This window comes from Heloderma suspectum, chromosome 4 (assembly GCF_057233095.1).
Source record: "Heloderma suspectum isolate Gila_16-S chromosome 4, 16-S_ref, whole genome shotgun sequence".
NCBI classification, from domain to species: Eukaryota; Metazoa; Chordata; class Lepidosauria; order Squamata; family Helodermatidae; genus Heloderma; species Heloderma suspectum.
The window spans coordinates 165,681,901-165,707,765 of NC_139461.1; the positions used below are offsets into that span (position 1 = coordinate 165,681,901).

Here is a 25,865-nt window from a genome sequence, read left to right on the forward strand (position 1 = left end):
TGTTTCTGTTTTAAATGCAGGATCACGACGGACTCCCTTTTCATGTGCTCCCCCCTTTCCCTCTCATTATCTCCCTTATCTGAGTCTTCCATATGTTTCATGGGTCCAGCTCCTCTTATTGCAGCTTGTCCTTTTTCATGGAGGGAACTGAAGTGGAACTCAAGCGCTGCAATTCGATAGCTCATTATCTCTGATCTTTTAAAAAATGGAATAAAGGTAATTTAGTGCAGGAGACGTCCTGGAAGTTGACAACATCACCTAAAGGACCTGCAAACTTCCATGAGTAACCAATCTCAATAGCAAGATAAAAGCTCCATGTGAAGGAGCCCTATATTTACTTATAGAAACATGGTTCTGCTGTTTATACGACTACTGCCTATCATCCAAACTTTTCTTCCTGCAGCATACCAGTTTGCCAAATCAGCCTAAATTTTGCAACGTCAACACAACAGAATCTAAATAAAGCATTCCAGATTTTGCAAAACAGGTAATTTCTGCATAATTGTTATCAGGGGGTTCACAAACCTTGGCCAGCCATTCACTTTCTCATATCCTGCTCCACAGGGCAAATTAAGTGCATCCCTTTTGTATCTGCTGTTCAGGGTGGGAGTTCATTTTAGAGAGGAGGAACAATATCTACTCATGTTTGTAGCAACCCATCCCTTCTGCCATCATCACTGATGATGCACCTCAGCACGGATGTGTAGCACCATAATGAAAGAAGAACTCATCTCTGCCTCCCTTTGTTTTTGGTGGCTTTAAAAAAGTTACTCTGGGGGGAGAGTATACTGGAGGCTTCCTCTGCTAGTAGCCAGAATGTCTGGTCACCTCTGGTGACTGTATTTATGGACCCCTCGTTATTGATTTGTATATTTTGTCTGAAGCACAGAACCTCTGTTTTCTTGGCCCGAAATTAAGATATTTTCCATAGAGTTTGAACAGTGATCATATGCATATAATTTGTCCTATAAATTCACTCAACTCTGAACTTTGGCAGTGACTTTAATGGGTTACATCTAATGCTGAATAAAGAGGCATTTTCTTTTATTTATTTTAAGGTTACCAGCCAAAAAACATAATGTTCCCATAATTTTGTGTGTTAAGACACAATAAAAGTCAGTACTTTTCAGTACTGTTCACAACATTAAATATTTCAGTTACTGGTCATCTGTTTCCATGACTTTTCGAACTAAATGATAATATAGGCACAGTTTTCCTGGAATGTTTCCTGTGCAGGCTCCATTGAACTGAATGGCAGTTTCACAAGAGCAGTTCTCCTCCAACTCCCATTCATTCATAAAGCTTGTTCAGCAGACAATTCTGGTGGATTGTTTTCTGTTATGCCAGCAAACCCACATTTGCAACTAAATGTATATTTGAGAGGGAGCTGCAGTTAACCCCACAGGAAGGTCTGTTCCTTATGGCCAGCTGCCCCTCAGGACTAGTTTCAGTACATTGTAAGGTGGAAGCAACATTGCCAGAGGAGAGGGGCGGGCACTTTTAGGGCAACACAAAGTCACCTCGTTGGCCAGCCATGGGGTTATGTTGGGAAACATTTCAGATTCCCAGGAACCGAGACCCATGCCAGTGCTAAGTTGCAGAAGTGACTTTGCACAGGAGCGATGAAAAGTGGGGGTGCACCCACTCGCGGTAGCGCTTAAACGCCTCTATTCTCTCAGCCATTTGTATCATCGCGGATGCGCATTCTCAGCTTTGCAAACCCCTGTAGTTTAGCCCTTCCGATGCTAGCACCAGCAATTGATCCCCTCGGGATTTGCCTATCCACATCTTCAGTCACAGGCTTTGGGCATTCTCTCCTTTCTCCCCCCACCCATTTTCCCTTGGAGGAGTAGCCGTTATGCCTTCTCCCCTTTGCCCATTTCCTTATTCCTGCGTCTTCACTTCTGTGCTAACACGCTGTAGCGCATTAGTGCTTTTGCCCCTGTATCATGCTTGGCACGCTTCAAGCTACCCACAGTTATTTCGCTCATGCATCCCATTTACCCTAAAAGGTGGGCCACCAGCAATTCTCCAGTGTGCAGGCCCTGCTGGGAGTACTTACTGGCTGCGAGAGTGTGTATACCAAACTATGCTGTATAGGTTATCTCGCTCCAAAATGGCGGTGGAAATTCAGGAAAACATGGAAGTAAGGGGTTGGGTCAATGAGGTCACAGGCAGGTGACACACCCACAAGGGCCGGGCTACATGCCCCATGGGCAGGGCTATGATAGCGAACCCAGTGTGATTGTGGAAACAGGTCAGTAATGGAGCTGTGGTAAACTGGAAACGTCGGACTATAAGCAGTCTCAGAAGAAGCGGTTTTTCTGCAACAAAATACGGTGCTGGTGCTGAATGGCCATGACATCATGGAAACACAGAGACCTCACTGCACAGCCAGGTTGGAGTAAACCACTGGTGGAAACACACCCCTGGTGTTTCTTGCCCTAAATCCATGTTTTATTTCTTTTTCAAACTCATTTTGTGTTGGATTTTCCCATCGCAGCGGCTTCAGTGCCATTCAGAAATCCGTGTGACCTCAACTGGCTTTGACACAGGCTGGTGGAAGTGGCAGTGATTGGCAGAAGGGCAAGTTGCATGGGGCCAGGGGTGTGGGGAGAGCAGAGGGGCAAACATATCTGCACGGAAGTAACTCATTGCCTTCAGTTCCACTTTGCTGAGTAAAGCAGCAGCCTTGCTGCTTTGAAACTGTGCTGTTGCAAACGTGGGCTCAGTCACTGCCTCTCACTTTAAATATTGATTGAGCATGGGAGTGGGGAGGGGAGCCAGCCCTGTTGCTTTGAAACTGCGCGGCTACGAAGAAGCACAACTAAGAAACAGTGGATACCTGTTGATTCGAAGCTGCGTAGCTGAGAAAGTGTGGATGCCAGGGCAGATGATTTTCATGAACATGCATTCAGAAGCACTTAATTGAGCCCATGTGGTGGGGGGGAAGCCTCTTGATTGGGCAGTTAATATCAAAGGCAACGAACTAGTCACTCTCCCTCCTCGCCAGCTCCACACTCTCTGCTCTCAGTGCCTCTTGCACTCTTGCTCATTCTGTTCCATCTCTGGGCGGCAGCAGCTGCCTGCCTGCCTCATAAATGTGTGTGTATGTAGGGTTTGTCAAGAATGTCTACTCGTAAGCAAGTCCTTCACCGCACTTCATTGAACGTGCGAGGGAAGATGGGAGGGGGAAGCAAACCCACGCTCCTTGGCTGCCCCACACCTACGCAATTGATGACATTAATTTCTACTCGCCCACCCCACCCCAACTAATGCAGCTTCAGTCCCCATTTGCTCCACAAAAGTGAGGGAATACAGCACTGTGTATACTGTGGAAAGAGCTAATTTGTTTCTGTGAAAATGCAGATTTTGGCCAAATCACTTCACAAAGCATTTCCGCTTAGACTGGCCCATAAATATAATGTGTCTAGTTGCTTACCTTCTCAATAAACCTTTTCCTTGTTAGAGCTATTTCCCTCCCAGAGAGACTCTCTACGTGAAGAGTTTTAACAGGAAAGCAAAGTAATGACACCCAAATGGTTTTCAAACACTTTTGTTCCCTCCAGCAATGTTGATGGTGAAATTTTTTTAAAAAAATGTCTGGAAAGATCAGATATGGTTATTCTATTAGATCAAAGGACCAAACAATTGGTCCTATAATTTGCATAATGTGTTTGGTTTGTTACAGAATAATTGCAGAATGTCTCTCTCTGCAATGTGAAACTTGGATTTGACTTGCAGGATATATAAATCTCCCTGCTTTTGCAGACACTAATTTCTTAGCATCTCTTACAGGCATGATGACATGGATAAAGTCCCATTTGCTCCAGAGACTAGACTTCCCTGGTGACAAAGACAGGGCCAATGGGCTCTTTCTTTTACTCCTTAGTAGTCTTTTCCTGATGCATATGGCTTTGATCAGTTTAAGAATTTGTGCTTTATAATATATTTTCCCCCAGAACCCTCTGCTGATTTATATATATAATATCCTGCAGCAGCTGAAGAATGTTGGTGATTTTTCTCTGTTTTTTATTTTATTTTCATCCCTCGGATATCTTCTCTTTGGGAAGAATCTGAGAACTGAACTTAGCAAAAGGCAACCTAAGATGCACTGAATATGATCCAGGGCCAAACTAGACACCATGTTAAAGTAACTGCATTCAACATACAGGTTTTAAAAAATGCAAATTGCCTTAATGGAGGAGCTGGTGATTAATGGGATCAGAGCAGGCACAGAGAGGGAATCCAGCCCTTTCCTCCAGAGGAAAATCCCTCCTCTGAAGCTGGTATTCACATTGGGAAGAAATCTCCCATTGCTGCCAATAGGGGATTTCTGCCAAAGCAAATACCAACTTCAAAAACGGGGCTTTCCTCAGAACTGCAGGAAGGGAATTCAAAGATCTCCACAGGTAGTAGGTGTGGGAATGACTCTGAATAGGCCTGCATCCTTGGAAAGCCACTGCCAGTCAAATTACACAGTGCTGGGTAAGAATGGACCAATCTGACACCATATAAGGTTGCTTCACCTATTGTGTGTATTAAAACTTCCTAGTGCTAGACTGGGATGTATAGAGTTGCGATATGTTCTTTGTTACTGCTTGCTGACATGGCTTCATGCTGCGTCTCTGTTTTTTGATTGACTGGCAAACAGAAGAAAGGTTGAACAAAGAGGACTCTATCCCCACTGATATAAAGTTCATATTCTGGGGAAATAATCTCAAAAGAAGAAGAAGAAAGTATCCTTGTGGGGAGACACAGGTGCTTGCTAGATTAGCATTTTGTATATCTTGATTGCCACCTTACTCTGTCTTACGCTTTGTCCTCTATATGTTTTTGTCATTCAATTCATGTCATTCAATTTATTTATCTTCCGCCTTTCTACCCAAAAATGGCACTCAAGGCAGCTTATGTTCTTCTTCTGTTCTTATCTAACAGTCTCAGATGCACACAAGGGTCCGTTGATGAAGGGAAGTAAAAATAAATCAGTCATCCCTCTCCTTCCCGCATCTGAGACTACACTGCACAATCTCAGATGCAGGCTGGCAGGGAGGTATTGTAGAATGAATTACGGAAGCCATTTTGGATTCTATACATCTGCAAAGAAATACAGGGGAGAAACATAGAGGAATGTTTGCTGGTAAATAATAGAACTAAAATAGAAACAAAGTCTAATTGCTAAATGTCGAACAGAACAATCCTGTACTCCAGTTACACTGGGGATGGAGTTATTCCACTGCTACATTGGCAGTGTGGCTACCATACACAACGCTTGCTCAGCCCAAGAGGGAAGGGGGGAAACACATGGGTAGAAAATACAAAAAATTCATAAGAACTGCAGACATGAGCCCAGAATCCCTGGAAGCACCACTGAACTGGAGACAATGCCCGATACCGCCCACACAGTGACAGGGATGCACACTTCTGCATCATGACGTACACAACATGGACAATGACAGCGTTGCACCCCCAATCCACCTGGCCCAGGAGCTCAGCCAGCAACCGCCCTGCCCTGTCAGTCCCCAAGCATCCCTACAGGCAAAGGTTCAAATCTGCTTATGCTTATTTAATTCTTGTTAAATTAAAGCAAATAACACTGGTATTCAAGATGGTGGCAGTCATGTTGCAAAGTATAAAATCTGGCTTTCAGTGCAGATTCTGGTGCATTCATTAGACTTCTAGAAGCGAAACTGCAATGCAGAGATGTGTAATTGTAGTGTGACAGCTTTAGCTGATTCATTGGTGGGGCCAATTTTAATTAGAGGGACTAAAACTTAAGGTCACAATGGCTTATTCAAAATATTTTGGTTTTACTTCATTTCCATAATAGGAAATGAAGACAATATTAAAGATGGCATGCCTTCTAAACTTGAGTGGTAATATAGGGCAGTATCCGTTGCTGCCCTTGTCCTAGCTAGATTCATTTCTAGAGCAACAGGAAGCTAGCAGATCCTTAAGCAAATGGAAACTAGCCCAAACACCTGTTTCTGGAATGGGGCAGGTCCATGGAGCTTGCAGAAGGGAGCTCCACAGACCTGTCACATTCCAGAAATGAGTATTTCTGTTTCCACAGGTCCTTTAGGAAGCGCTACCTTCCTACCTTCCTCTAGCACCAGTGGTGGGTCCCGCTGGCACAACAGAAACAGGGAGCTCCGTGGCAATATAGTATACTGACCATACAATATAGTAAGCAATACCTATTTCCCTTTCATCTCTCTATATTGAGGTTTGCATGCCATGAATTTATTTAATTTTAATTGAATAACCTTCCGTTGACAGAAAAATTAACTGTTCCAATATTGGGGTCAAATATACCCCAAGAAATCCATACAAATAAAATACCTGGTGAGAGTTATTCAGCACGGCACCATTAAAGTAAAAAAGAAGAAGAAACCTTTATTGAGATCTTCCCTTTTCCAATACAACAATATATTTGCATATGTCTTCAGGGTCATTTACACCCCACAGTGTAAAATACCAAAACCTACATGAATGGTATATGTAGTCTAACTGACCCCACATAAATATTTTTTTTTAAATGTCCCATTTCCGTACATATAATTATACCATCTGGATAAATATAACAGTGCAATAATATGTTGTCAATTACTGGGTTCCTTGCAAGAGGAAAAAAGGTGGGATATAAATGCAATAAATAAATAAAATAAAAATAATTGGTAACAACAACAACAACAACAAATCTCACAGACTTGGTAACTGTAGTACATATTACCTCAGCAGTCTATGCACGATCACCACATTTTACAACTGCAGCAGTAGTAGTGTAGGACAGACAAAACAGTTATATGAAGCGCATGGGATTTTCTGTCATTGCATTGATGCAGAGATGACATCTGCCCCTTCTCTGACTTCAAACAGCATTTGGTAGAGTAACTTTTATCCCTATCACCTTATGTAGATGGTTTTTCGGTTGTCCCAATCTTTCAAATATGGGTAGAATTGACCCCCAAAGCCGTAAAAGTAAAAACATTGCTTTTTCACTAACATAAGGATCGGGGGGGGGGGTGAAATACCACATGGCAATTTACACCTCATCATGGTTAAGGACTACCTTAAACATGGAGTTTTGAAAGACTGACACAGACATTTTATTAATTGTTTTCAGTGCTGTCAGGGTGTGTCCACAGTTAAAAGAGAGATGATTCATCTCCTAAAAACATCCAAAATTAGTTTGTAACTCTAATGAATCCAGATACTGTATATCTAAAATCGCCCCCTCTCTCCTCTGCCAGGTGACCAGCTGAATTCTGAAGAGAAAAAGAAGAGAAAGCAGAGACGAAACCGAACCACCTTCAACAGCAGTCAACTGCAGGCACTGGAGAGAGTCTTCGAGCGGACACACTACCCGGATGCCTTTGTACGGGAAGACCTCGCACGCAGGGTCAACCTTACTGAAGCCAGGGTCCAGGTAATCACTGTAGCTTTCATAGGAGCACCACTTGCCCAGGAGATGGCCTAGAACTCTCCCTGCCCTGCATCACTCCATGTTATCTTTCTTTTCTTTTTTTGAAAATACTTTTTATTTTATTTTTTATCTTTATAAATGAAATAAACAATACCAACAACCTAATTGGTAGCTACAGTTTCTCAACAATACAGTAGTCTTAAGAGGACACAACAATACCAGAAAGGGGGGGGGGGAGAGAGAAAAAAGAGGAAAAAATATGTAAAAGGATTACATTTAAACTCCAGTACACACAGGCTTCAAATTCCATTCACTTAAAAATTATACCTATAACATTGATAAAATTGCAATTCAGTACAGCACGATTAATCTTATCATGTCATCAGTCTTATAACAAGGAAGCAGGCCTGCAATTCATTTCCAGTGACCATATAGCCAGTCTCATAATAATGATGATGATGATGATGATAGAAATTAAAAAGGATAAATAATGATAACAAATCACTAATAGGTTTTATGATGTTATATGATAATAAAGGTTAAAAAACAACCTTACAACAATCAGTAATATATTTTATACTAGATATATAAATGAGTGTGCACATTTCTATGCACCCTCAAACAGTATATTTAGGTACAGTATGTCATATCCATTTTAAAGAAGAAGGATTTTTTTTTTAAAAAGGAGAAAGAAAAATAAGAGAAAGCAGACGGATATATATATATATATATATATAAGCAATTAACTCTGGCCTAATCTGAGTCACTCAGATTAGACATAACCAGTTAACAAAAGCTGTTTATGGATTCCAGTTCATGGGGCTGTAACAGAGATCTCACTCATTTTTGTGTTTAGCCACGCCTCCGCCATTTCATGATTCGGGAACTTCTTTATCTGACCTTCAGAAACAATGTACAATGTAGCAGGATATTTTAAGTAATATTGTAAGTTCATTTGTTTTGCCACATTTTTCACCTTGATGAATTGTCTTGTTTTCTCAGCAATTTCTTTAATGTAATCCGGAAATAACATAACTTTATCTTGTTTCCAAAAAAGATTTCCACTCCCTCTTGCCAAACGCAGGATATAATTTTTTGTGGAGATTCTTGCAAATTGGACTATAATCATATAAGCCAGTCCCTTTGGCATTTGGCACATGAAATGCCTGCTCAGTATCAAGTAAATAATCAAATGGCACAGGGAGTATCTCATGCAAAAGCTTATCTACGAAAGTAGACAAATTTACATCACTAGGCACATCCTTAACGCCAATTATACGTATACTAGCTCTGCGAGTAAAAGCCTCCAGTTGAGAAATTCTGACGAGCGGGTTGTTAAACGCTTGTGACGCAGTTTCGTTGGCTGCCACCCTATCTTCCCCTTCACCTCCATTTTTTTTTTTTTTTTACTAAGAATTGTTAATTAAATCCACAGCCCCTTGCAGGGTGGTGATGGAATTTTGAATTACATCCAACCTTTTAGCCTGTCCAGCTAATTGCGAAGACAAAGTTTTTATCAGAGTAAGTAACTCCCCTATATTTTCAGTTCTCGGTGCCTTTGCCAAAGGAGGTACGGGGGGAGTGTGTGGAGATGCATTTCCTTTTTTTCTCTTTGCTGTAGCCATGTTTCTCTTCAAACAGATCTTGCAGGTCCTCAGATATCCTCAGATATTGTTAATATTTCTTAAACCATTCCTCAGATGTTGCTGGTATTTCTTAATCGATAAATTAAATGTAGCACGTCAGCCCTAATTTCTCCTATTTAAATAGGTGTTTCAAAACAACTTTTGGCAATGATTAAGCTCTGGGAGGGTAGTCTTGGAATCCAGCCCCCCTGCCGCTTCACCGAGGTGACTAATTTACCAAGACTTAATCCAGATGCTGCCTTGACTCCCATTTTCATTCCAGGGGAGAAATGAAAAGGTTTTTCAACCTTTTAAAAAGCTGTTTGAGATAGCTTCCCATGGAGAGTCTGCGGGGTGCTGCAAGGGCGACATTGGCTCCGAGCGGAAGTCGTTATCTTTATTTTCTTGTTGTTTTTATTTTCTTTAAAAACAACACATGAACAGAAAAAAGGTAGGGAAGCACTCCTTTCCTTTTCCTTCAGCCCTGAAAAACAGCATGTAGGTTTTTGTTTTGTTTTAACAGAGTGTGGTGTTTCATTTTTGTTTTATTGGGAAAACACAGAAATACAGAAATATCAACAAAACAGGCATTTTAGAAAATAAATGGTAAAATAAATCTTAACTTTTCTACTTTGGGTTGTTATTTCCCTCACTATATCTCCGACTCTCTCTCTCTCTCTCTCTCTCTCTCTCACACACACACACACACACACACACACACAGTGCCACTCCTTAAAAAGGATGTTTTTTGATGGTGGAATTTTGCTTTGGCAGTCTTAGCCGATCAGGTATGGGGTTAGGGACTGATGACATTTGATTTTTGCCCTGCACCTTCAACAATACAGTATTTGAAGGGCAGCTTATAATCAAAATAAAATATAGAATTTAACAAACAGAACAACAACAATATAAAACTTCCAAAACTGGACATTGGATCCAGTCAATAGGAAAGTTAGCTTTGAAGCAAGCTCTGCAGGCCCGGTGTTAATTATTACAGGTAGCTGGGACAGGATAGAAGAAACTTTCCACCTATCAGGACATGAAGTTTCTTAACTATGACACTTCCCCAGTCTGGCTTTGGAAGAAGCGTATTGTGTGTTAAAGGGGACAATGGGTGTGAGACCATCCCCTTGGGCATATTTGCTAGTTCCTGGAATATATGATTCATCCAGCTTGCTCTCAAGGCATCTTGGGGCAGAGATCACTAGAATATTAAAATTGTAGCCAAAAGGGTTTTTCCATCATGATATTTATTAAAGTGAGTTCAAGAGCACTTTATAGATATTTGCATAATCAATGATAATAACTGTGACCAACATAGGAGAGAGATCTCGTGCTTAAATGCTCTGTGCAAGGCAGAGAACACAATCCAACACAAACTGCCATTTTAAATCTCCTGTGAGTTCAACAATCAATCCATGCTTAAATCATTTCTGTGAAAACCAAAAGGGCTCAAAAGTGCTTAGTTTGGACTGGGTTGTACTGAGAGTCTTCATCCCAAGGAACTGAAAATATCCGTATTTTGCAAAGAGTTTTATTCTTTCTGCTGTGGGCTTAAATCTAACTTATGGAATTCCACAGCGGGAGAAGTAACTATTAACTCTAGAAGCAGCTGTAGCTTTCTCTGCTTTAACAATCAGAAGGAACTCATTGAAAATGAGAAAAATGTGTAGAAAATTTATGTCTATTTTTTCAAATTGAATTTATGGCATAGGCAAAGTTCTAAGCCAAACAGGGCGCCAAAAAAATCTTGCAGGGCTATGGACTTTGCTGAGGTTCTCGTGGAGGTGCCCTATCTGTTTTTTAATCAAAGGAACATATGCTTTCTGCACTCACTAAGGTGAGAGCCAGGGGCCTTGCAAGACTGTCAACTATATTTTGAAGAGAAGGGACAAGGGGGTGTAGATGGAGCTGCCTGCTGCTGGGTGCAGACAGCCATTACAGCAGTAGTAGTTTGATATCTGTACAAATGCAGCGGAGAAGAGGTGGGGTGGGGGAAGCCTCACTTGAGGGGGAGGGTTTTTCTCCTAATTCCCAGCTGTGGTGGCTTCCAGGTGCAGTACCAGTCAGTGGAGTGTTAACAGTGATTTGACCAGATCACAACTAGCTTCTCATCTAGTATGTTTCACACCCCTAAAGGGTTTTTTTTTAGTTAAGTAGAAAGCATAGGCCATTGAATGTGCTGGAGAAAGAGGGCACAAAAACAGTACAGTGCAAAATGGATTTTTACAGAGGATAAAAACACCCCTGAAATGCTTGGAAATGGGTAAGGGGGCGTGGGTGTGGAACCTTGTTCCATACAGCAGTCAAAAGAGCAGTGGATGCCCTTATCTGGAGGAAGAACTGCACTTTTTGAGGCACACAATATTGTGCTTTGAGTGTTTGGAAAATGGACTATTCATGCAACTGAAGGGCTACTTTGAGGAGAGAAGATGTGCAGAAAACATGGACAGTGTCCACAAAAGCTTATGGCAGAATAAATAATCTTGAAGGTGCCACAAGACTCTTGGTTGTTTTTGCTGAAATAGACTAGCACAGCTACTCTCTGGGGGAAAAACATATGAGAGGGGTGTACCCTTAAAATGAAATGTGTGAGAAGACTCTGAGTCACTCCACACTTAATCAGTTATCAGGTTCAGCTGTGGCACTGAAAACAAGTTTGGGGGCTAAACCCTATGAAATTGTCACTTTAATTTAATTTGTGGGAGGGGGGTGTTCCTACTGAAGCAGATAAAACTTTATTATGATCTGGAAAACTATTTGCTTGATCTGTCCAAGTTTTCTTTAAGGAGAGCAAATGTCCCCTGCAATTTTAGATGGGCAGATATTGAAAAGCATCTTCTAGTTAAAATCATAGAAACCTTTGGAGAGGAGATACTTGAAGACATCCCTCATTACATAGTTCATTGTGTTCTTTCTGAGAGTCAAACTAGATATTTGTGTCTTTAATAAATACGTACGTGCTGATTTGTTTGGCTATAAAGTGGTGGGGTGTGTGTCTATTTTTAATATCAAACTGAGTGTGCAGCAGAGCGGAGGGGAACCTTTGGAAGGTGAAATCAGAGAAGTGTTGCCACCGATAGCTCCCTGAGGTTCACCGACTCAATTACAGCTGTCTCCTCCCCTGGTATTGAGGGAGCGCTTACATAGGGATACATTACCAAATTCCTTTCATTCGGAATGATCAGGTATACCCTATTGTGACAACTATGAGAGGGATGTTGGATACAGATCACGCTCACCAGTACGCGACTGGGATAGATATGATGACTGGTTGTTTCCACCCAGAATGCACTATCAGTACGATGACTGGTATTACCACCGTGATGCTTTCGATGACCAGACAAGATACGTAGGAGCAACATCCCCTCGGTACTGTTCAGCACCTTCAGCAAACCTTTTGAGACCACCACAAGAGGATCCCTTTTTGCCTCCTCTGCCAGTCCCAGCGCATTCTACTTGGTTGAGCGGACACACAGTCTACAGTAAGGCCAGCAGCTCCACTTGTTTCTGAAACCGTGGGATCAGCTGGGTCGCGGCCTCTTCCGCCCCTATCCAGCTCAGCACCTAAGGAGAAGGGAGCAGCTTCGTCTCCGCAGTCCATTGAGAACTGTCTTTCAGAATTTACATCTGTGTCCTTGGTACCGCCATCGGTTTCTTCCCCAGACAGTGCTGTGGGGATTCGTGAAGGAGCTTCACCTTCTGAGGACCATTACCATTTTACCAAACAGATACTAAGGATGGCACAGTTGTTAGGAATTGAGACCCAACAACCAGCAGAGAAGTTACAGGACCTGGGTTTTGATGTTGTATGCACGGAGGCGTCAGCTCCAATTTCCATTCCTTTTCTTTCAACGTTGCTTCAGACTGTGAAGGAGTCCTGGGAAACCCCCTCTTCAATGGCTCCCACGTCGAAGCATTTAGAATCCCTCTACAAGGTGGAGGAGAAGGACACGGATCGACACCCAAATTGTATTATACTACTATAATAGAATCATCACAGGGCAAATCCCAAAAAATTCATGCCTCACCGGTTGATAAGGAGAGTCGCAGGTTGGATTTACTGGGCAGGAGAATTTATTCCTTGTCTGCACTTGGGCTCCGTGTAGCTAATTACCAGGCCACAATGTTGAGATATCAACTCTTCTTGTGGGAAAAGATTGGATCCTTGTGTGACTATCTCCTGGAGGACCAGAGAGAACTTGCCCAGCTTTTCCAAACAAACGCAGGCAGTAAAGTTATCTCGACAACAGATCAATACTACTCGTCACCAGGCTAACTGCAATGCAAAGGTGATGGTGGGAGCAGTAGGCATGCCTGGCTCAGGTCTGCTGGCTTGACAGCCTATCTTAAGGAGCGCCTCCAGCAGCACCAGACAGGCCGCTTAACAAGATCAGCCTCAGATGGCCTTCTCTCTGTCCCATCAGCCAGGACAGCTAGACTGGTGGGGACGAGGGAGAGGGCCTTTTCTGTGGTGGCCCCCACTCTGTGGAACTCCCTCCCTAGGGAACTCCGTCATGCCCCCTCTTTAATGAGCTTCCGTCGTGCATTAAAAACGTGGTTGTTCAGGCAGGCATTTGGGGTGGGTTAGGGTATTTTAGGAAATGTTTTTATTGTAGAATTTTATTGTTTTAAACTGTTTTATTGTATGTTGTACATCGCCCAGAGTGGCTGGGTGACCAGCCAGATGGGTGATTAATAAATTTAATAATAAATAAATAAATAAAGACAGTGGAGGCATGGTCATGTATAGAGGATCTTCCATTTGATGGGGAGGGCCTTTTTAATTCTAAGACTGATGAGGTGATGGATGCCATTCAGAAGGTGAAGAACACCTCTAAGAAAATGGGAATTTCTCAGCAGTACCATCAACAAAGTGGTTTAGACAACAATAATTCTAGCAGCTATGCCAATACCAGGATAGGACCCCCAAATTCTATCAACAACAGCCTCAGAGAAAACAATACCCCGCTAATCACTTTTTTCAACCATGCTCTAAGGGGGACAATTCCTCTAAATGATGGCTTTGACTTAGCCCGCTGCCAGATTCACCATGATACTATACCTCCCATTTTCCTCAGTTTCCTCTTATGCCGTTTCCTACCAAAGTGGATGGCCATAGCATCAGACAAATGGGTCCTCGATATCATCTAATTTGGATACCGTTTAGAGTTCTAAGTCCTCCCTCCGCTCAGTACTGTCAATATTACACCACCTTTGGAGGTTCTAACGTTGGAGACAACTACGCTTCTAGTGAAGGGAGCTATCAAAAGAATTATACCTTACCAAACGAGGAATGGATTTTTTTCCCCATTACTTTACGGTACTGAAAAGAGATGGAGGACTTCATCCCATTCTGGATCTCAGGGGCCTCAACATCTTCATCAGGACAAGAAAATTTCGAATGACTACTTTTGCCACTGTTATCCCTCTACTTTGTCAGGGTGTATGGTTTCCTTCAGTGGACCTCAAAGACGCCTACTTCCACATTGCCATCAGGGAAGATTATCAGAAGTACCTTCACTTTCTGATCGGAGATCAGATGTTCCAGTTCACAGTTCTTAGAATCTTAGAATCATAGAATAGTAGGGTTGGAAGGGGCCTACAAGGCCATCGAGTCCAACCCTCTGCTCAATGCAGGAATCCAAGTCAGAGCATCCCTGACAGTTGGCTGTCCAGCCTCATCTTCTTTTTGGCTTGGCAACTGCACTGCATGTCTTCACAAAATGCATGGCAGTGGGGTGTGCATACATTCGCACTCGAGGCATCAAGATATACCCATAACTAGACAACTGGTTAATACTGGCGCTGTCCAAACATCATCTTACTCAATCAGTTCTACTCATCAGGAACCTATTGAATTTGTTGGGGCTAATAATAAACAAAGAAAAAGGAATCCATGCAAGTGATCCCCTTCATAGGTTCAGTATTAGATGCAACAACCGCGAGGGCTTACTTACCTCAGGACAGACGTTGAGCTTTAATAGAGTTAGCTCACAAGATTTCTTGTTGCTGCAGGACAACAGCCTTTCAAATCCAGAGGCTACTGGGTCTGATGGCATCTACAGTTTAAGTCATAGCATGGGCAAGACTCCACATGAGGTGCCTGCAAAGCTAGTTTCTGAAATCTGTTGACCCCAAGGCCAATGCTTGCAGAGTGTGGTTAATAGTATCAGACAATGTAGTGAGCAACTTGACTTGATGGACGCAACCAAGCTATCTTACAGCATTCATACCGATGCCCCCATCTCTAGTCTTGGTGACCGATGCATCTCGACTAGGATGGGGAGCCCATTGTGGGCCCCTTCAGATTCAGGGTCTTTGGCAGAGACACAACAGGCCACTACATATCAACACACTGGAACTCTTGACAGTGAGGAAAGCGCACCAAGCTTTCAAAACTCACCTTTCTTACAGGCATGTCCAGGTACTAACAGACAACACCATGGTGTTGTGGTATCTGAACAAGCAGGAAGAAATTCATTCCCCAAGCCGCGTGGACATGACTGTCGAACTTCTCAAGTAGGCAATCAAAAGGGGAATTACAGTCACAGCCCTTCACATACCAGAGAAGGACAACAATCTGGCAGACTCTCTAAGCAGGACCTATCAGATGTCACATGAGTGACAGCTGTCTCATCCCCTCCTCAGCTCACTCTTCCAGAATGGGGCAAGCCACTCAGAACATGGTATGCAACAACATTTGCTCCAGAGGAGGTCTGGGAGATGGGTCGCTAGCTGATGCTTTTCAGATTTGTTGGGCAGAAGATCTTTTCTACACCCCCCCCCCTTTCCTCTAATCTCCAAGGTGCTGCAAAAAATTTGGACGGACAACATGGACTGTATCCTAATAATGCCGTGGTGGCCGAGACAACCATGGTTTGTCCCTCTGCTCAATCTGGCAAACATGAGATACTTAAGGCTACTGTTGATTCCAACGCTACTGACCAAGGATCATGGTTGCATCCGTCATCCAGATCTCAACACCCTGCATCTTATGGCATGGAGACTTTGGTCAAGTTAGGCTGTCTGTCCGTGGAGTTTCAAACAGTGCTGGATGCAGCCCTCAAACCATCTGCAAGATGGGCATATGATAGTAAGCGGAACAGTTTTACCACATTTGCATCTTCTCAAGGCAAGGCCTCAATTCCTAGTCGGTGCCATTACTGGCTGTATTTACCTTTCTCCACAGTCTCTTCCAAAGAGGATTGAAGCCCACTTTGATTAAGGTCTACTTAGCTGCTCCTTCAGCATTCCATACTCCTATGGATGGGTTTACATGTTTACTCATCCAACAACACGCCAGTTTCTGCAAGGTCTGAAAAATTTAGCTCCTCCAACTCAAGTTTTCGTTCCGGAATAGAGTTTATCTGTTGTTTTGAAGATCTTGACTTTAAAACCGTTTGAACCGCTGGCTAAGATCGATCTTCGGCTTCTGTCTTGGAAGGTGGTGTTTCTAATAGCCATAACTACTGCACAAAGGGTGAGTGAGCTATGTGCCCTTTGTGTAGACACGCCATTCCTCATTTTTCATAAAGACAAAGTAGTGTTAAGACCCGACCCATCCTTTTTACCTAAGGTTATGTCTGATTTTCATGTAAATCAGGATATTGTTCTTCCCACTTTTTTCCCAGTACTGTACTCTCAATTGGAAACAACGCTCAATACTTTAGATGTACGTTGAGCACTGGCATTCTACAAGTCTAGGACACAACCTTTTCATAAATCCCAAAGACTCTTTGTCTGTTACGGAGGCCCTAAGAAGGGATTGCAGGTTTCCTCTCGGAGGTTTGCCTCCTGGATCGTGCATGCTATAAAGTTAGCCTATGAACTTGCAGGATTGAAGCTTGACAGTCCCATCAAGGTTCATTCTAGTAGAAGCATGTCCACCTCCACCGCATTCAGCAGGGGAGTGTCGATACCGGACTTATATAGAGATGCGATGTGGTGAAGCCATCAACTTTCATCTCACACTATAGGCTGGATGTCCAGGGCTCCAGGCGAGGGAGGATTGCAGTTTTGGCTGTGCAGTCCTGTCATCAATCCTCCAATAGCATGACAACGTTTCTACCCACCTCTGGTAAGTCAGCTTGTTAATCGTCCATATGTGATGCACAGAGACCACGAAGAAGAAATGCATGTTGCTTACTTGTAACTTTGTAACTTTGAGTGGTCATCTGTGCATTCACACAACCCACCCATTGTCCCCGCTTCAGTGTCGATGTCACTATTGTTGTCGATGTTGGAGTGAGATATTTCCCTTGGTAACGAGGCCATTAGTAGGTCTCAAGGAACTGAGGGAACAGGTGGGAACCCACTGGGATATGCGCAGTGGGCTGTGGGGGAGGGTTCCCACCAAAAAATGATTTCCTCAGCTACAGAATGTTGCCAAACGAGGCTTCACGCAGGTGCAGACCCCATATGTGTGAATACACAGATGACCACTTGAAGAACCACAGTTACAGGTAAGCAACCTGCATTTTCTAAGTATAATTGCCACACTGGGGGGCGGTGTGTCTTCCAGGAAGCAAAAGAGAAAAAAGTGAAGCATGGGGCTTGGGGGAAGAAGTGGGAGAAGGGACAGAGAGATGTGTAACTGGAAGAGAAAGAGGGGGAAATCTTTTATTTTCCCTCCTAAAACATTAATTAACCTGGGCAGGAGATCCTTCCCTGGACACTCCAAGTGTGTGTTGGATCCTGGTCTTGTGTAGGGATGTGCATACAAGCCAGACTTCAGCTCCTTGAAGTTCTCCAGATTCTACCTTGAAGCTCATTCCATCTCAAGTCCATACCAGTTTGCAAACTTTGTTTTTTCTTTCGCATGAAAATTTGTGTGTATTTTCATGCATATTTTCCAAATGTACGCATCAGTTGTGTGCATCTTCTCCTCCCATTGATTAAAGCATGTTTGTATGCATTTTTCAAAATTACACATTTTTCATGTGCATTTTTCAAATGTACACATGATATCAGACACATGGGTTTTTTTGGTGCACAACTCACAAACTCAGAAATGTACAGATTTCAACTGTAGATTGTGTTTGAGTCCATGTTCAGTCTGGAAGGTGCGAACTGGATAAATTCTGATCAAACATGAACTGAAATGAGTTTCTCATGCACCACTAGTTTTCTGTGTGTGTTTGGTTGGCTCCTCTTGATCTTTGTGTGTCTTCCTGACCTGCATTGTGGAGCATGGAGAAGTGGTGTTAAGTGTGGGATGTCCTAGCCTTCTCTGCTTGTGTCTTTCTCTGTGTGTGTATGTGTGTCTCTCTGGGGGTGGTGAAAGTCACAAGTTCCCACCAGATAGAGAGACAACCCCAGAAACTGCAGAGCAGAAAAAGGGAGAGATCCATTCTTCCACCCCTTCAGCCTCCACCTCCTCTTCTCTTTTATTTTTCCAGGCTCCCTCTGTCCCCTCCACAGTGCTCAGTCCTTACTCTATCCTTCCCCGCCCCCTGATTCACACCCCAAACCTGCCCCTTCCTGCCTGCCTGCCTGCCTGCTTCCAGCTCTACTCTCCTTCCTAGAATAATTCTTTGTGCTCTTTCTGCTACCTCAGGAGTAGGAAACCTGGGGGGTGTCTCCATGAGTGACTTACTCCGAGTTGGCTGCATTTGGACGTCATTAGGGATACATGACGTCGTGGCTATTTCACAGCCACTGTGGAGTTTCACGCCTAAAAAACGGTTCTTCTGAGACTACTTTTAGTCTAATTGTTTTCCTTAATTCAGCTTGTCTATGCTTCTGTTGTGGTGTGCATTCACTCTGGCATGATAGCCCTGCCCAGGGGTGTGTATTTCACCTCACTGACCCCAGTCAAGGGGTGTTTCCCCAGTGTTTTCCCCACCTGTGTTTCCCCACTGTTTCTGCCATCTCAGGGCTGTCTATCAGAGTTCTGTGCTACCTCATGGCATTTACTTCACCTTGCCTACCACTAAACTCTGGTAGCCATCCCTGCAAACTGTAGGTGTGCTCTGGGCAGCCTCTAACTTCTTTTTAAAAATTAAAGTGTTAAACCGAAATAGCGCTTTTGTTGGCAGTACCTACACCTTCCCCCTATCTCACTATCTTAGTATGTCACTATCTCGCATTTGTCCAGCAATACCTATATCCCCTATCTCACTCCCTCACTATGCCACTATTCATAGAGCACTTGCGTGATAGAGCAGATAGAGCACTTGCGTGATAGAGCAAATGTGTGATAGAGGCATAGAGACATGAAAGAAATCACCCATCCAGAAAAGAAAGTTAAAAAAATCACACCTACAAAGGCTTTGTTTTTAATGTCACTAGGTCACTATCACACATTTGTCCAGCAACAGCTACGCCCCCTGTCTCTCACTATGTCACTATTGCGCATTAGCGCTATCGTGTGATAGTAACAAAGTGAGATAGTGGTTTTAGAGGGGGGGAAATAAAGAACAGTTGGAATTGGGCATGGCTTAGGAAAGGGGTTTCCTCAGAAGTAACTCCCATTGTGGTCAATGAGGCGAAGCCTCCATCCATCGCTTTATGGGAGTATCAGGGGAAGGAAAAAGAAGAGCCTGGCTGGGGCGGGGGGGGGGACTTTCTTATTGGTTGAGCAACCCCTGCAAATCTGATGACATTTACTCCAATCCTCCCACCCCACCCAGAAGTATGTTATGTGAAGCGACTTATACTGGAGCGGTGCACGGGCTCATGGAGTCCTGCACGGACCAAAGGGCACCAAAGCCAATTCCTTGACAAAAATCCAGGTAAGCCTCCCTTCACTTGTACGAAACCCCACTTACCTGGCTCTGCCGGGTTCCGCAGGTGGGGGGAGGCGCTCCGTCCCTCCCCCTGGAATCCTCGCTGGAGGGGGAGGCACAGAGTGCCTCCCCCCGGAATCCTGGCTGGCCAGCTCCGCTCCGCGGCCAAGCCACGAGCTGCCGGCCGGCTCCAGCCGCCTGCAGCCGGACATCCGGACGCTGGATAGCCCTGCAGGGACACAAATGGCAGCTGTCGTAGCCGCCGTCATTTGCGTCCCTGTAGTGAGCCGTGATAGGCTACGTAAATATTTACGTAGCCTATCACGGCAAGGGGGAAAGAAAACCAGCCTAAGCAAATGGCAGCGGCTACCGCCATTTGCGTACGCTGGGGTTCCCCCCCCCCCCCGTGATAGGCTACATAAATACTTACGTAGCCTATCACGGCCTCCGCAGGGACGCAAATGGCCCTTACGTAAATACGTAAATAGTATTTACGTAGCCTATCATGGCTGAAGAAGGAGGAAGCGAATGGCGGCCGCAGGACGGCTGCCATTCGCATAGCAGCACGGACAGGAGCAGGTAAGTGCTCTGTTTCGCGCGCCTTTCGTGGGGTGGGTGCGGCGGGCACTTTGTCCTGCGCACCTTTTGTGGGTTGGGGGGGGCTTCATTCTGCGATGGTTTTCGGGGGCCGAATGCACTGGCATTCGGCCTCACCGAGATCCGTCGCGGAATTCTCTGACATTCCTAGTTGTCATGGAGACAGGGCCCTGGTGCCATCCAGATGTTTGGACCCACAACTCCCATAATCCTTAACCATTGCCCATGCTGGTGGGGCTTATGGGAATTGTAGTCCAAAACATCTGGAGGGCATTAGGTTGCCATTCTCTGCTCTACATCCTCTGCCGCAGTCTCCAGCCCTCATGCCTAGAGCCTAGGAGATTACTGGAGGCTCACACCCAGCACCCACCCAACATTTTGATCCCCCCTGAAGAGAATTGTGCACCAGTCTATCTTATAAGGAAATAATGATGATTGATTGAATGGGGTTAATTAACTGAAGGGGAATTGATTAAATTTTGGAATGGGATCTGGGTGGGAATTGGAAAATTAATTGGGGGTGACCCCTAAGTTGCCCTTGGTTTTGAATTAGTGCTTTGTCAAATTTTTGAAACTCTATTTTGGTGCAAAAGTGTGAAAGCGCTCATGAAAAACCTACCAGCAACTCTTTTTTGTGCAATTTTTCACACTTGTTCAGAATCATTGCAAATTAACTAAAATTGAAAAGAATTACTGACCTGGGGTTGGGCTGCAAACTAACTACGTAATTTGTTTTATTTGGTGTGATATGGATGGGAAATTAATTGTCTGGGTTTGCCATCTGTGAAATCTAAATAAATTCTAGGAATTATTTCTAAATTTGCATATATAGATATAAACAAGAATATACAAATGTTATGCCTATGGACCTGTATTCCAAATCTTTTACGTGCCTAGCAACACCCCTACCAGGTTGTGTTTAATAACACGTGCATGTTTAATTTGGCCTTATGAATAGGGTCTGGTTACTCATTATTGAAAGACTGTGAGTTTTGGTCAAAACAACAGAAAACATTTCTAATGACAATTAAAGGAAAAGAGATCATTTTAACTGTGGCTCCCTTTGCCTCAGTGGCTGTGAAGCAGTAACAGATCTTCCTTGATTTTCATGTGGTGGACGTTTGTGGTTACGTGCTACCTGCATTTGAGCTGAATGATGGCTGCACAAGATGTTACTCTAGGAAGGGTTTCTGCTATGTTTACTTCCTGTTCTATAATTATTTGGTCTTATTTTTGTCTTTTAATTCTTACCTTCTCTCCTTGTTGTGTCTAATGGTGAAACAAATAAGGGTGCTTCTGGATGGAGGGCTTCGAGCACTAGTAGTCAGAAGGCCTTGGGCTGCTGTTCTGTCTTTTTCTCCTTAACGGATTTTCTGCATTAAGGGAAAAATGGAAGAAGCTGTAAGAAAACACAGGAGGGTCACGAATAGAAGACACCATTGTCTGGACCCCCTGTAAATGAGGCAAGGCGATGGCACCTGTGAATGAGGCAAGGCAATGGCACCGTAAAAGCCTTGGCTAGAAGCTCCCTAAGATTCCAGCAGCACATGGGAAGGAAGGACATCCACGCAAGAGCATCTCACCGCTGATATGGATGTGTTTCTCCTCCCTTCCTAGGTGTGGTTTCAGAACAGGCGGGCAAAGTTTCGCAGGAATGAGAGAGCCATGCTGGCCAACAAGAACGCATCCCTCCTCAAGTCCTACTCAGGGGATGTGACTGCAGTGGAGCAGCCAATTGTACCTCGCCCAGCTCCAAGACCCACTGACTATCTCTCCTGGGGGACGGCCTCTCCTTACAGGTGACTGTATAACACGTCTCTCCACTCCACCCTTGTTATGTCTAGCCAGTTCCTGCATCAATACTCTGGGGAAATCTAGAAAACTATTCAGCATTGTTCAAATGTGACCTGCTTAGTACCAATTTTCTATGGGGAATTGGGCATATCTGTGCAGGACCATGCTTAAAGTGCAATCCTATGCACACCTTTCCAGGAGTAAGCCCCATTTACGACAGCTGGATCTACTACTGAGTAAGCATGCACAGGATTGCACTGTCAGACTGGTTTAGAAGGCATTCCCTCTGTCCAGAGAACCTTGGGACCTATAGTTCTGTGAAGGGGGAATATGGATCTCTGACAGAATTCTCAGCATCCTCACCAAACTACATTTCCCAGGATTCTTTGGAGGAAGCCACTACTGGAAAACTAGCTTAAAAGTCATGCAAGTTTGAAGAGTAGATATACTCTAAAGGCTAACTTGGGAAAAGTACGACATGGACTCTTTCTAACCAAAGCACCCCATACAGATGGTGGTAGCTATACAAAAATGAAAGGGGATAGCTCAGTTATTGAATTTGTTTTGTGCTGGAAAGCAAAGTGATTCTGTGGAGCCATGGTGGCCTTTTCATTCACTTCTGGAAATCTAAGAAAGCGAGGAGAGGTGTGTGGCAAGAGCTGGCACTCCAGGTAGAACACTGAACGTTATGTGGATTTGCTTCAATAAAGAACTCATTTTTACTCATTGTTACCTTGCTTACTTGGTTTAAATACCTACTTCTCAATGGAATAAACACATTCCTAGTGATGAGACATTTTCTTCAGAAAGCATCACACTTTAGCATGATCAAAAACTGGAACCCGGCCTATAAAGAACTGCTTACCTGGTTCTTAGTGACTCCCATTGGGCCAAAGTAAAGCATCTGCAGCCAGGGAGACAGTTGTGAGGCAGCTAAACCTGCTCTTCCCCTCAGGCATTGGAGGAGCTAGGTTTAGATTCTACCCAGTAGTGCATCCCTTTACTTTCTCTCTTATAAGTGAATGGCTGCCATTCACACCTAGGCAGGGAAAGTAAAGCCCTGTGTGAAGACACTGCTGTCGTGGGAGCAGTGTCTGCTTTCTACTCTGCCATCACCATGGATCCCACAGGGGCTGGAGTATGCCTCTGCACAGGGACTCACTACACCACACTCCCCAGAGGTCTTGCCACTTACAGACCTCTTCAGTGAGAGGTGTTTTGTATATTTTATATACATAAGGGACTGAACTGTGATTTAGAGGTTGGTCTGTGGAGCTGGTAAAGATGAAGAATAATAGAGTCTGAAAAGCATTCCAAGCATGTCTACTTCAGCACTTCACACATAATGCCTCCCCACCCGCCCCACCCCCCAGCATCCCAGTTAACCCACATTATGTATGCTATAGGGCTGGTCTAGCTTGAATCCAAGACGTGGGGTGTCAGCTTATCACCATATTGATCCAAATGTTCTCTAGATTTGATTTTTGCCTTAGAAGTAATGTTTTCGGAGGTGAGGGGCAACCCACTGAAAAACACTTGGTCCTGACTTTTGTGGCAGTTTGTAACTATTCACAACACGTTTTTCTTCAACGTTTCCCCTGCTGCTGCTGCTGCTGCTGCTGCTGCTGCTGCTGCTGCTGCTGCTGCTGCTGCTGCTGCTGCTGCTGCTTTGGCAACCTGTTCCCCAGCTGCTTCATCCCTCCTCAAATAATCCCAACCAATTAGGACTTTCTTGCTGGATGTGATGACATCACAGTGCTGTGCAGCCAGTTAGAGTTAGGCAACTGCTGACATCACTATGGGCTAATAAAACCCATTAGATTGAAGGCTGTGCTTTCTGTTTTGCACATGCACAATCCTAGCCAACTGGGGATCATTCTAGCAATCAAACAGTTACTCTGCACTTCTGCAACAATCCCTGAAAAATGGCTGAAATGGGGCACCATCATGCATTTCAGGTGAACATCTTTTATTTTCATTTTGGGGAAACTGCCCCCTCTCCATTTTAGCTCAGCACTAGTTTGCAGCATCAATACTGCCTTTGTATCTGATCAGGTACTCCTCTAATTACTGCCAAATTATAAGCAAACCCCATGTTTCCATAGCAATGGACCACTCATGCCAAAAGGAAGAAGTATTCCCAGGCTTCATCACTGTTGTTTTCTTCTCCCACAACACTGGAAGCCATCCTCATCTGCCACCCTCATAGATCATCCTTTGAAATTCTAAAATACAAAAATGGCAAATGGACAGTTGTGCAAAACTCCTGGGAAACTCTCTTGGCAAAACCCTGTACAACTGAGTAAAACAAACAAAACAAATGTGAATCATGTGGAAAATATAGGCCTTTGCCTGGTATGCATTCATCTTTTTATTGCCAGCCAGACTGTGGAAAGCAAGGCAGAACACAATGACAGACTGGGCCCACAATACACGGAGTATTATCCACCAGAAAATTATCTTGCACAAGCCTCCTTGAAATTAACAGGTTTTTCTGGGGACCTTGCTATGTTTAATGGAGATTAGTTTATTCCTCTTCAAAATTGTTCGCCTTGAACCATTCAGACACTCATTCAGTGCACCAGTTCCCAGAGGTATTTAGCACAGACATCACAGGTCAGTACCTATTATGTATAAACTTCCACTCAATGAGCCTCAATAGAGCACTCAATAGAGCTCTCAAATGATCACTCAATAGAGCCTCGTGTGGCGCAGAGTGGTAGGCGGCAGTATTGCAACCAAAACTCTCCCCACAACCTGAGTTTGATCCCAGCGGAAGCCGGGTCTTAGGTAGCTGGCTCGGGTCGACTCAGCCTTCCATCCTTCCGAGGTCAGTAAAATGAGTACCCAGCTTGCTGGGGGAAAGGTAGTCACGACTGGGGAAGGCAATGGCAAACTACCCCGCTACAGTCTGCCATGAAAATGCCAGCATAAGTGGCGTCCCTCTAGGGGTCAGTAATGGCCCGGTGCTTGCACAGGAGGAACCTTTCCTTTCCACTCAGTGCTGGCTCACAGTGAACTCACAACATCGACAAGCTTATGGTGTATCAGCACCACGTGTGGGGTGCGGGGGAGGACACAAGATTTCTCCAAGCAAGCAATGAAAGGTTTTCCGAAACCCTCTAGATAGCTCAAGCACAGGAGCCAAGCTACACAAAACAAAGGAAACCCAGGTTTTCTATCTAATTTGGTTTAGGGGAACCCTATAGGAAAAATAGGCAATTAGTCTTATCCATCTGATGCAAAATTGTCTATTTTCACTTCTGTTGCACTTTTAGTATGGAAAGGGCTTTACAAGTCATTCATCCTTACAACAGTCCTTTGATGTAGGCCAACAGTGTTTGGCTTCTATAATTTGAGGGGTTGTGGTCAAAAGGGATATGAAGTTCTGTAGTATATGTATAGTGGCCTCTGCCATAAGACATAAGAAATGCTCTAATGAGCTAAAACCATCGTCCACACAAATCAGAGTCCTGTCTCCAGTGATGGCCATGTATGGATAGGTTAGGAAGCGTATACCATCCTGGTGAGCAGCTAATATTTACAAGGGGCCATATTTAGAGCTGAGCAAGGACCAAAGAGCCGCCAATGTTGGTTCCAGCTGATAACTTCTGGATGAGTTGAGACCCAGGCAAAGGGCTCCTGAACCTCCTTCTCCCAAGTGTGAACAGCAACAGACCTTGGCAGAGCTCT

At 44.0% G+C, this 25,865-nt stretch overlaps 1 protein-coding gene across 2 annotated transcripts in view; it reads left to right on the forward strand.

Annotated features, from left to right (window-relative positions):
- Positions 1-25,865, forward strand: part of PRRX1 (paired related homeobox 1) — a 104,710-nt gene that overhangs the window by 72,565 nt on the left and 6,280 nt on the right. For both annotated transcript variants that reach the window (XM_084851080.1, XM_084851081.1), the window contains exons 2-3: positions 7,254-7,429; positions 21,996-22,177. In XM_084851080.1, coding sequence (XP_084707206.1) covers positions 7,254-7,429; positions 21,996-22,177 — 358 coding nt within the window. The remainder of the gene's footprint in view (positions 1-7,253; positions 7,430-21,995; positions 22,178-25,865) is intronic.